We start from the raw sequence: 12,968 nt of genomic DNA on the forward strand, positions 1-12,968 counted from the left end.
GGAGCTGACCTTGAAAGATGGGGTAATTGTCATTTTGCCGTGGTACCTTAAACACCCAGCACACACATGTTTAATAAATGCTAGTTGGCTTGGAGTGGAGGGGATTGGGTAGGGTTTCCATAGGCAGAGTTAGGGTGAGAGGAAGGAGGAAAAAGCCAAAACCCTAACCACCAAAAATATATGGTCGACTCCCCTTTGCCACTCTCTCTTTCATTGTTGCAAGGGCACTCTGTAACCAGGATGTAGCTTTAAAATATTAAATTAAATAAAAGTGACCGTAAAAGGTATAATATTCAAGCAGGCTTAAAGTACTGTGCAAAGCTATAGAGAAGAGGTTAGCTCTGGCTCCAGAGCTGTGTATCCCTCAAATGACATTCACCATGAAACGCAATCCTGTCCTGAGTAATAGAAAACTACCCTACATAGAGAAAAAGCATTGGGTTTGGAGTCAGAGATCCTGGGTTTGAATGCCAGGTCTGTTCCTTAACACCAGTGGGACTTTGAACAGGTCACAACATTTGGGAACCTCAGTTTCCTCATCTGTGATATGAGGGGTGGAAGGTTTGGACTAGAGAATTTCTAACCTCTCTACCAGCTCTATAAACTATTATCCAGTCTCTGTATAAAGAACAGCCCAGGATGGGGACAAGAGCACTGAGAACCAGAAGACTCAAGTCCTTGTCCCACCTTCTTTCACTAACTCATTGGGTGACCCTGAATAAATCACTTCTGGGGGCTTCAATTTCTTTATCTGTAAAATGAAAGCATTGGACTGGGTAACCTCTAACATTTTGTGATTCTCTGGAGATGTAGCACTTCTTGTCTTCTACAGTAGTAACCAATAGAGTAGCAGTCCAAAGGAAACTGTCTCAGTCTGTGTTTCATGTCTGTTGTATGAACACAGAAACCTCTCAGGTAGAGAAGAGGAATCTGGAGACCCAGCTTTTACACAGGGGGCCATATTGTAGTGGGGACCAAAGGGAAGCGTTCTTATCACACACAAGCATAAGTCTCATGCTTCCTCCCAAAGCCGTGAATTCCTGTCTCTGGCCATGTGGAAGTCCTGGTTCTAGGGATCAGGGATGTGGTTGCTGCTGCTGGTGCTGCTGGCGGTATTGCTGGTGTTACTGGTGGTGTTACTGGTGTTACTGGTGGTGGTGTTGCTGCTGCTGCTGCTGTTCATGGTTGTGGTGCTGTTGTTGTCTAACAAACGGCAGAATATTCGCCTCCCCTCTTCCAACAGTCTAAGCAAGTCTCGAATGGTGTGAACTGTATGTGATCTCCTCCTAACTGTAATGCAAGGCTTTGGTGACTCTTTAGAAACACCACCTAAGAGACCACAAAGAAGCTACCTCAGGACCTCTGGTAGAAGCACCCAGAGGTTGCTATAAGCCTCTATGCTTGTAGTATTTCCCTGGGCAGGCACACTCAAGCACATGCACACACACACACACACACACACACACACACCAAGGGAAAAGGGAGCACCGGAAGCACTCTTCCTCATCACTCCCCAGCACTCTCTCCGCCCTTCCTAAATCTGTTGCTATTTGAGGTTCTCTCTGCCTTCACTGTGCTCAAGTTTGATTGAATCCAGATGAAGCTTCTCAGTCTCTTTCTCTGTGTCCATCACGTCTTCTTCATCCTTCCACCATCCCACTTCTCACTGAGCTGAGATAAGCCTGCTTTACGCTTTAGGTGCTCTATCTACCTCTTTAGACTTTTCAGAGCCACTTTCATATAACAGAAAAAAACTCTATAGTTACTGGGTTTTAGGATTTGTAAACTGCTTTCTCCTCAAAAAAGAAAAATGTAAGATAGGTTCTGCAGATATTGTCCTCATTTCACAGATGAGGAAACAGGCCAGAGAAATGAAAGGGACTTGCCTCTGGTCACTCAGGTGGCAAACATTAGAGATAGCCAAAACAGACACACTATCCCCTTCGTTCAAAAGCTGAGGTATGGGGGCAGCTTATTAAACTGGCCCAATGTGTGAATTCATACAACCTGCCCCAGAAAAGCTTGAATTTCTACAGTGTTAGGATCTAGGGACTTGAGACCCATCTGTCTCCTCATCAAATAAGATGGAAGAACTTGGCAAGAGATAGTTCCATTAAAGAGAGAGCGGCAGGTCTGTAAAATATTGCTTTGAGTTTTAAAAGTGGAGCCTGGGAAATGAATGTATTTACCACAAATTATCCCACCTAGCACAAAGAGTGTGAACTATGTACAGGGCCAGAGGTTTAATTACCTTGTGTGCATGTACTAGGTGTATTAATAAATTCATGTTGAATGAATGCCTGAACAAGTGAATGAATGAAAAGGTGGATGGATGAATGGGTGGGTGGGTGGATGGATGGATTGATGGATGGATGATTCTCACTAGATTTTCCATCAGCTTCTCTTGGTAGGTAAAGAGAAAGGAAATGAAGTGATGACACAGGTGAGAGAGCAGACTCCCAACAAATGGATATTTCAAGGGATTTAGAGGATGTCAGAGCTGAGCATGACCTAAGAGATCACTCCTCCCTTCCCAATCCCTCTACTTTACAGGAGAGAAAACTGAGGCTTGGCCAAGTGAAAAGACTTATACCAGGTTCCATTGGGATCTCACTAATGATATGGGCAGACGTAGAACCCAGATACCCAGATTTGTTCTTTCCATCACGATACAGGATTCTGCTTCAGGATTCCATTTTAGAGATGGTTAGGATTTTTGTCTGTAAGTCTCTCACATAAGAAACTGTCCTAGAGGGAGACATTCTGCTCAGTTGTAAAGTCCTTGCTTTTTATGTAGGCAGAATTTGCAATGTCGATCACAGAAGTTGGGCTCTGGAAAGTGTTTCTGCCTCTATCTCCATCTCCCTAGCGAGGCTGAATCTTACCCTTTTTCAAGTCTAGAGGAAAAGTCACTGATGTTTTTTCCCCCGGACACCACCTTTAATTTTATTCCTGTGTGTATTTCCCAAGCTGAGAGGTAAAGGAAGAGGAAGGAGTAAAGCTACAAGAAGGCACCCCAGTTGGAGATTTCTCCTCCCTAACCAAAGATGTAATTGAATCTAATGAGAAAAAATATTTATATTGCAAGTTTGTAGTTTTATTTCTAGGTCAAAAGCATTTTTATTTCAATTTTGGCAGGAATTCTCAGGGGCCCACTATTTCCTATTCTCCCCAATTCAATTAAAATTTAATTCAACAAATATTTATCTGTCTACTATGTGCCAGATTCTATACTTGTTGCTGGGTTTTGTTGTTTTTGTTCAGTTGTTTTGGTCACGTCGGACTTTTTGCAACCCCATTTAGGGGGATATGGGATATGTGAATAGTTTGCCATTTTCTTCTCCAGTTTATTTTATAGAGGAGGAAACTGAGGCAAACAGGGTTAAGGATCATGCACGTGGTAATAAATGTCTAAGGCCAAATTTGAACTCAAGTCTTCCTGACTCTAGGCCTGGAGCTCTATCCACTGCTCCACCTACCTGCCCTTGGGACTGGGATTATGAATGCAAAAATGAAATAGTTCTTGCTTTCAAGGAAATGAGGTGTAATGTATTACATGGAGAGGAGATAGCAGGACAGTTGGACTAGAATAGAGAGAATGGAAAAGGGAGTAATCTGGAATAAGACTGAAAAAGTAGGTGGGAGACACATTAGAGAGAGTTGGATATGTCAGGCTGAGGTGTTCATATTTTAACCCAAAAGTAATAGGGAGTCGCTGAGGATTTCTGAAGGAAGTGGGGATCATGATCAGTTTGACGCTTTGTAGAGGAGAGATGTTGTAGAAGATGGATCAACAAAACTTGTCATCTAACTGGAGATGGGGCATGAGGGAGAGGAAGGAGTGAAGGATGACTCCTAGGTTGTCAACCTGGGCAACTGAAAGGGTGGTGGCACCTCAACAGAGAAGTAGAGATGTTTGGAGGAAGGTTTGTGTTACAGGAAGATAACATGAGTTCCATTTTGGACACATTGAATTTGAGATGTATTATTGCGCACATTGATAAATTCATGTTGAATGAATGCCTGGATGAAGGAATGAACGAAAGCATAGATGGATGGATTGATGATGGCTATGGGATATCCAGGTATCTAGCAAGCAGCTGATAATGCAAGACTATATAGTTCAAAAGGGAGATAAGGAATGGATATAGAGATTTAGTGATCACATAATAGATAGCATTTACATAGCACTTTGAGGTTTGCGAAATGGTTTATATACATTATCTCATTTGATCCTGACAACAACGATAGGTAGGTGCTATTATTATTATCCCCTTTTTACAGATGAGGAAACTGAGTCTGAGAGAAGTTAACTGACTTTCCCAGGGTGACACAACTAATAAGTGTAAGAGGCAAGATTGGAGCTTAAGTCTCCCTGATCTCAAATCCAGTTTCCTGTCCATTATAGCACCTAACTGCCTTTATGTTTAATAACTGAACCCAGCAGGGAGAGAACGTTGAGAACGAAGAGGGCCCTAGACAGACCCTTGGAAGACCCTCAGACTTCACAGGTGGGAGATGTATCAGAAGTAGGAGGAGAACCAGGACAATAAAATTTGATGGAAAGTAAGAAAGTGTGGCCAGGAAGTTCAAAAGTGTTGAGAACAGCAGAGAAGCCAAATAGAAAGAGTTCGGAGAAACGTCATAAGATTTAAAAGTTAAGAAATTGTTGGTAAACTTTAGGGAATTGTTTTAATCGAGTGGTGGGATTGCAAGAGATTGAGAACTGGGTAAGTAGTAAAGAAATAGAGAGGATTGCAAATGAATTCTTTCTAGGAGTCTGGCTTTTCAAAGGAGATGATACGGAAGGTTAAAAGCTTGAGTAAATGCCAGCATCGAGTGAGGGCTGTTTATTTGTTTAAATTGGGCAGATTTCTAGGGATAACTGAGTGTTGAGGGCAGTGAGAAGCAAGAGGGTAGATTTATTCCGCCTGCTGGACGATCCCTTCAGGGTGCATGAGAGAATGAGCAGGTAGTACTAGAAAAAAGTGCCTAGGGGTGTATCTCTATCTATCCATTAACCAACATTTTTGAGCACAGTCCTCCCATCAGCTACGTTGCTATCTATCCATTGTCATCACCCAACTCACATCTTTCAATCTGATCTACACAAAGACGTGACAAATGATTGGCTGATATCCCCAGCTATGGCATTTTTCTAACCCACTAGTCTATCAACCTTTTCAAAAAAAGGAAGAGAAGTCAATTTGACCTGACTTGTTTCTAGCTCATGCTGGTTCCTGGTGTTCATTGTTTCTAAGTACTCACAAATCATTTAATAATACATTGTAGAGTTTTGTCAGGGACCAACTTCAAAACTTCCCCATGTTTGGGGGAATCTTTTTTTGGCCTTTCCTGAAACTGATATATGATATAAGATTTGCCTACCTGTGGTCTTCTGGCATCTCTTCTACTTTTCATGATTTCTCAAAGATTTCTAACAATGGTTTGACACACATATCTACCAGTTCTTTCAGTCCCGTGGAATGTAATTCATATGAGTGCACAGATTCAAACTCATTCACATTAACTAGGAGCTCTCTTCTTCTCTCTTCATCTGTCCCAAGTTTCAATTCCCTCTCAGCTGTAGATATTCCACCCTTTTTAGTTTAAAAATCCTATTCCTTTAAGGGAAAACTGAAGCAATCAGCTGAGTAGTTCCATTTTCTTTCCAATAATAATATTATACCAGTTGACTCAAGCAGTGCATTTACCCTTCATTGTTAATCTTCTTGATCCAAATAAGTCTTTAATACACTCTGGTGACCACGGGCAAATCTTTTCATCTCTCTCCACCTCAGTTTGTGAAATGGGGATAATAATACTTTGTACTTCCCATCTTCACATTATTGTCATGAGCACCACATGAGATGCGGAAACACTTTGTAAGGTGCCATAAAAATATAAGCCACTATTACTTTGTGTCCTAATTGCTGTCATCCTCCACATAGCATCCATTTTTATAGATTTATCTGAGCATTTTTCTTCCTTCTCAGCCTGAGGTTCTCATGATTAGTTCAACAAGCTTCCTGCCAAATACATTCTTCCCAGGCCTCATGAGGTGAACTCCTTCCCTTACCAGGAACCCATCATTCTAGTACCTTAAGCCACAATCCAAAAAAACAAAAATTCATCAGTGCCATCTGTACAGCTAGCTGTGCACTCCCCATATCATCCTTTCTCTTCCAAAAGTGCAACCTTTAACTAGTAAAAAAGATGAAAAAATCACTTGTGCTCCCAGGTACTTTTCTTTGTCATCCAGGACCTCAAAATCACCAGAGATCTATTCTGCCTGAAGCAGCATTCCAGGTAAGTCTTCACAAACTCTTCACCACCAGGAAGACTGTGCTTCTTCCCAGTTACCCATGGCAGGTCTTCATACGGCCCTCATCAGTGTTTCTAATCAGGCAGCAATCAGCCACTGGTTCATCCTCCTGGGACCAAAAGTGAGTTTCCTCCTATATGTTAGCACCTGAAAAATCAGTTCATTGTTCTGCAGAACTCAGATGCCTCTATTTCTTCAGAAATCCAGGCTCATCTTTTATCAGAATCAATTACACAGCTCCATACATTCTTCACATTCTGACACATCTTCAACTCACCAGTCTCCATACCGGTTTTGATTTCCTTCGATGTCCCTAGAACATATTTTTCCTGCCTTGGCTTCCTTCTTGGATTATTTCCTCAATTATATCTAGAAAATTTTTATTCTTTTTAATAAGAGTATACAAAGGCATTCCTCAAGCCTTCTCCTTCTAAAACGGGAAGACCAGCTTACACGTAGAGGCCACAGAATTAGGTAGTGCTTGAGACAGGACAACAAACATAAGACAAACCTTCTGGGTCACTCAGTTTCTATACTTTCTGAATCTCAAGTGGGAATGCAGACCTCTGTGCCCTCTCACTACCACCACCTCCTCAAAAAACCTGTCATAAAAAATGCTATGACAAACAGCCTATTTCCCCAAATCTCCTACTCTCATGGGGAAACCTGGGTTCAAATCACACCTCTGAGATATACTGGCTGTGTGACCTCAGGACAAGTCGATGAACTGCTCAATGCTGTAGGCTAAAACTATAGGATACAGAGAAGGTGCTTACTTGCTTAACTAGAGCAAGTTTTCTTTACCTATGAAACTCCAGGTCTAGTCCCTAGACCTACAGGAAACAACTTTTAAACTAACATATCTGTTCCACAGTTGCTTTTTGCTTCTGTTGTTATTCAAGTCCTTTTTAGTCCTGTCTGACTCTTTGTGACCCCATTTGGGGTTCTCTTGGCAAAAATACTGGAGTGGTTTGCTATTTCTTTCTCTAGCTCATTTTACAGATGAGGAAACTGAGTCAAACAGAGCTATGTGACTTGCCCAGGGTCACACGGCCAGTAAGTGTCTAAGGCCAGATTGGAACTCTGGAAGATGAGTCTTCCTGACTTCAGGCACTCTATCCACTGCACAAGTTTTTGCTACTAAGCATCTCAGTTGTTAGCAATCAGCACTGGTTTGTTCAGTTGTGTGTCAGGCAGTCTCCTTAAGCAATCACCAAACATACAAAGAACTCCTGACCAAAATCTCTTTCAATCACTCCTTCCCCTCTCTGTGATTTTGCAATGGTGCTCTTATTCAAAAACCCACCTTCATCACTCACTGCTTTCCTGAATCCGAGACTTCATCATAGGCCTAAACTATTTGCCTCCCTTTCCTTCACTCTTAGCCATGAATGACATCTTTCTTCTCTCTTTTAAATAGCTCTCAAAACCCCAGTTCTTAAAAATCTACAGAAAAGGTTATTCAGAGAAAAATCAATTCCTTCCATTTGAATGAAACTCTCCTGACTGGTCTCCTTGACCTCCTTCCAATCATGCACTTGCCCTCCCCCATCCCACTCCTTTAAAATGCATTTAGCCGTGGTATTTTTACATCAATATTTTCATTATTCCTTCCACCAATGTAGATTACGAGCCCTTAGTGCCTGGTCTGTGTGAGTTAGTGTGACTGAGAAAATTCATCACCCAGTAACCTCTCCCAGATCAGCACTCTGGTTCTTGGGGATGCGGAGTCCATCACTGGGTCTGCACCCTTGAGCTATGTATAATGTAAACACCTTTAAAAGTTCATTCAATTATTAGCACAACATTCTCTTGCATCTGCCAATAGCTCCTGATGTGTATACCTATCTTGGATGGCAAGCAAAAGAGCACCAGGCTGGCCTGGGTTCAATTCTTGGCCATGATCTCAACTATCGTCATGACCTTGAGCTAACCTCTCCATCTCTGACCCTCTGTTTCTTTGTCTATAAAATGAGGGTGTTGGACTATGTGATTCCTGAGATCCCTTCCGGGTCTAAAATAGATGATATTGTAATTGTAGGTGGTTGTAAGTTGGTTCTCTGAGGTTCTCTTTTATGTAATACCTGGTGTGCCATCTTGTACAACCAAATCCTGGAATCATTCTTGGTGGTGATGACACAGGAACATCTAGATTATTTGCAATCATTACATATCTTGGTCTAAATTCCTTCACTCATAAATTGAAGCTAATCACATTCTGTAATGAAAATTAATGGAAATTCATTAAAGATTTTCAGCTTTTTTGATATACTTGCCAGATAGTAATGGAAACCCAGAGAATTTTCAATCCTTCTCATTGACCCTTAGTGTCCTCTGAGTTGGTCCTAATTTTGATTCAATTCAACAAACACTTATTAAGTACTTACTCTGTATGAGATACTGTTCTAGGTGTTGGGAATATAAAGACTTTTTCAAAAAACATCATTTATTGAGGCAGTGTGATATAGTAGAATGAAGAGATCTGGACTTCAGTCTCAGCTCTCTCACTAACTCACGAACCTTATACAAGAAACTCCCTTCTCTGGGCCTCAGTTTACTCCTAAAATGAGGAGCTGGATTGACTGATTCCTTAGGCCCCTTCTATCCTTAATATTCTAGGATTCTCTTTCTCTTAAAAATAAGTGAGATTTTTTTTAAGGATCTCTCAGTAGAATGATATCCCCACTACCTAACACTGTGGCTTGTACATAGTAGGACCTTAAATAAATATTTGTTGAATCAGATTGGATTGTGGCCCTCAGAGATTCATTAAGCATTTTCTTTCCCCCTCTTCTCTCTCAGGCACAGGTTTGTATAGGTGAGGTTCCTCCTGCTTTGGGACTTATCTATGAGAAAATAACTTTCAGCCAGAGGGAGATCCCAGATACTTCTAGGCTCCACATGAACTTCATTTGTGCCCATTACCAGGAAGCTATTGCTCCTTTTATAGGACAGCTGTTCCAGAGCAGAGGAATGCTGAACGAGAATTAGAATCTACCATTGTCCAGCAGAAGGTAGCTAAAAATCAGCCCATCCATGGGAGATCTAATGTAGATAGAGGAGAGCAAGAGGGGCCACCATGGGTTAAATGCTTTCTCTCCCTTTCTTCATTTATCAGTCAAGAAGCCAATGAGGTGGAATATTCCCCAAGCAGAGCAAATGGCACAAAGCTTAAAATATAGTTTCTTTTTTGAATTTTTTTGTTACATTTTAAGTTCCAAACTGTCTCCCTCTTCATGCCAAATCTTTCCATGTTTTTCTAATTGTAAAATACTTTCACTACTTTGCTCTCAGCAAAGGAGAAGTCAGCCACAGAGAGTCTCAGGTGGATTGTTATTGATAGATTAGAGCAAAACATAATGTCTCCCCATGAGCAGGTTTTTCTTTGAACTTGATAGAGCACTCTGGAACATAAAGACAGGACAGACAGGTGTTAGACAATAGGATAAGTCTGTTACCAGGTTATATGCACAATTTTAGATAGAGATGCATTGAGGTATGAAGTATAAAGTGAATACGTTGAACAGTGAAAACAAAGTAGTTTGGAGAAACAACTTATGTTCACTCCCCAGCTATGAAATGATTCAATATTTCATGACATATTTCTGCCTCTGCATGAAAAGACTATAGAATAAGGCCGCGTGTATAGTTTTAAGAAAACATGGTATCTGTTGTATTGTTTAAAGTAGCTCTTTCACTCAGATAGTATAATTCTTTTTTTTAATTTTTATTAATTTATGGAACAAAAAAAGCATTTCTATAACAGTACAATAAAAAAGATGATTGCACGTGAAATTGCAAATCTACTATGTACAACTTGCTGTTCCTTTCAAACGTATAACAAAATTATCACGTAATTCTTAAGAATTAAGTGATTTGCACACAGAAACCTAAAGCAAGCATCCCCATTCTACCGGTGAGGGAACTAAGAGTTCAAAGAGCCCAATGGGCACACAGACATTAAGTTGTAGAGCTAGAGCGCAAGCTCTGGTCTTTTGACTCCATATTCAGCGTCCTCTTTACTAAGATTTTTTTCAATTTCTCTTCGAATGCAGTATCCACATTTATTCACTTTTTTTCTCATGATTATGAAATGCTACCAACAAGACAGGAGAGAACATCAAGCAAGAAGGTTTGACCTCAATTGTTTTTAATTGCAGGGGAAAGGGGTAAATGAATATGAACTTTATGATGGCAGAAAGTGTGAGCTAATGGGTCTGGATGGCTGTATAATGCTCCTTCCTTCCACTGAGAGCTGAGACTGGTTTTTGCCTTTCTTTGCATCCCCAGTGCTTAGCACAACGCCTGGCACACAATAGGTACTAAATAAGTGCTTGTTGTTTTGATTTGAATGCACAAGTTTGGGGTTTGATTGTTTTTTGTTTTTGTTTTGTTTTATTTTTCCTTATTGTAAATTGAACTAGTGAAATTCCATTGCCACATCTTGGAAAATACTCCTTAACAGACGGTACAGATATCTGAAACCAATTTTGACTCATTCTGGCCCACCGCTCACGACCACGTTACCAGAATGGTGTAATCCAATTTCCAAATTGCTGACTAGTCCAAAAGCATATGGGGTGAGTAGATGGTCACGCGTGACGAACTTGGGGAATATCTGATGAGACCAAGATCGACGTGGGGGGGGGGGGGCTGTTGTTCCACAGGTGAGGGGAGGGGAAGGGGACTGTTTTTGAGCGGATGGTATAGAGCAGCATTTCTAGCCTTTTTCAAGATATGAGAGTTGACTGAGTTCTAATGTTTTTGTAATAATACCAATAATAATTCTACCGACTTTTTAGGCATAAAATTAATTTGGACAGCATGTGAACAAAAAATTATGCCCTCATAAATTGCTGCATTTGGAAATTTTTAGTTCAAGGGAGTGGGTGAAATTGCCAAGAACCAATTAGTACAATTAGAAGTAAATCAGATGGTCAGGGAATTTAGCCTCAAGGTCATTTCATTTGACCTTTCCAGAATCCATGGCAGGGAAATTTTCAACTTCATTCCTTATTCCAAAGGAACGTACATCTGGGAGAACTCACAATTTCCCCATACTGTCCTGGTTAAGCTAAATTCATTCCATGTTCCACTATAGCGATTCCCAGCCTTTTTCAGAGTTCAGACACACTGTATCAGTTTTTTAACTGCCACGTTCTCTGCATGGCATATGGCATATATCTTTTAAAATCAAAGCAAATAGACATTTGTGTGTGTGCATAGATCCTTAGAGAGGTAGATTTTTTGATATCCTGAGGTGGGGAATCCATGTCAAGATTCGGACACCACCACCCCCTGCCCCTTTCAGCTTCTTCAATCCATTGGAAACAGTCCCTTTCCTGCTGGGGAGTATTTTCGGGTCTTAAGGTTCACTCAATTGACAAAAACACCCAGTGGACTCAATTTTAACCACCTTCCAAGCACTTTTACCCTTATGTTATACTAATGACATGACTGAATATAAGCTTCTTGAGAACAGGGACGGTTTTGTTTTTGTTTTTTACTTCTGGCATGTATTCTAGCCCAGTGGCATTTAATAAATACTTGTTCAACTTAATTATAAGTATCCCATAGGTGTCCTCCTACTCCCATAGGATGGTACTACACTTTACTTCCTAGCATGTTTTTTTTTTTGACAAGTGGAGTTTTAAGCATCCGTTTTAATAAGGATATGCCATATCCTATTACTCATGGAGGTAGAAATGGTAACCATTACACACGGAGAAAGAAATGGGGATCCTTCCCAAAGGAAGGAAGTTTGTCGACCTCAAAGCAAGCATTCTGGTCTTATGGGAAAGGAAAACTCCCCATGAGTTTCCTTGAGCACTGGGGGAGGTGGGTTGAGGGGGTGGGTCTGGACATGTTTTGCCTTCACTGTGAACCCCTTTACCTTTTCCAAACCCTCCCCCAGGATCATCTGAAAGAGGATGACACAGACTGCATTGTGACTCACGACGAACTGGCCATGAACTTCCAAGAGCAAGACCCCTTGCCCTCCAGTCCCTCTCCGGGGTTGGAGCAGGACCCAAAAGCCTCCCCGAAGACTCCAAGCAAAGAGAACATTTACGAGGGGGACCTTGGATTAGGCGGATATGGACTCAAGCTTGAACACACTCCTGGTCAATCCCAGCTGAATTCACTGGCATGAACCTTGCGCCTGTAATCACCAGTAATGCTGGTGGAGGATCACGCAGGAATACAAGCCCAGCTGATTAGACCGAGCTGGGGAGACGCTGGGAAATGGATTAAAAGCATAAATTGGAGAGAATCGAAATCTTGTCACATGCATCCCCCTGGTGCCTGAAGAAATGAGAATGTATGATCATCCCTCCATATTATACAACTGAATTTAATTTCTGACAGCAGCAATTTTTATTAATGAATTGGGGGGAGGGGAGGGTCAATAATCTAACATCTCCAAGGGTGACACTGATACACCCGTGCCTGCCAATGTATCCTCTCCGTCCTGGCCTCTTGACTCGGATTGGGGATTTGAATCTTCTAATTGGGGAGGGGGAGGAGGAGGAGGAGCGGGGAGGAGGGGAGGGAGGAGGAGGAGGAGGAGGAGGAGGAGCGGGGAAGAGGGGAGGGAGGAGGAGGAGGAGGAGGAAGAGGGGAGGAGGAGGGGGGGGGAGGAGGG

At 41.6% G+C, this 12,968-nt stretch overlaps 1 protein-coding gene across 1 annotated transcript in view; it reads left to right on the forward strand.

Annotated features, from left to right (window-relative positions):
- Window positions 1-12,747, forward strand: part of SLC9A9 (solute carrier family 9 member A9) — a 755,878-nt gene extending 743,131 nt beyond the window's left edge. The window contains exons 15-16 of the mRNA XM_036758117.1: window positions 10,800-10,905; window positions 12,240-12,747. Of these exons, the coding sequence (XP_036614012.1) occupies window positions 10,800-10,905; window positions 12,240-12,476 (343 nt within the window). The 3' untranslated portion in view covers window positions 12,477-12,747. The remainder of the gene's footprint in view (window positions 1-10,799; window positions 10,906-12,239) is intronic.
- The last annotated feature ends 221 nt before the right edge of the window (window positions 12,748-12,968 follow it).

The sequence above is a fragment of the Trichosurus vulpecula genome, chromosome 4 (genome assembly GCF_011100635.1).
Source record: "Trichosurus vulpecula isolate mTriVul1 chromosome 4, mTriVul1.pri, whole genome shotgun sequence".
In the NCBI taxonomy this organism is placed as follows: Eukaryota; Metazoa; Chordata; class Mammalia; order Diprotodontia; family Phalangeridae; genus Trichosurus; species Trichosurus vulpecula.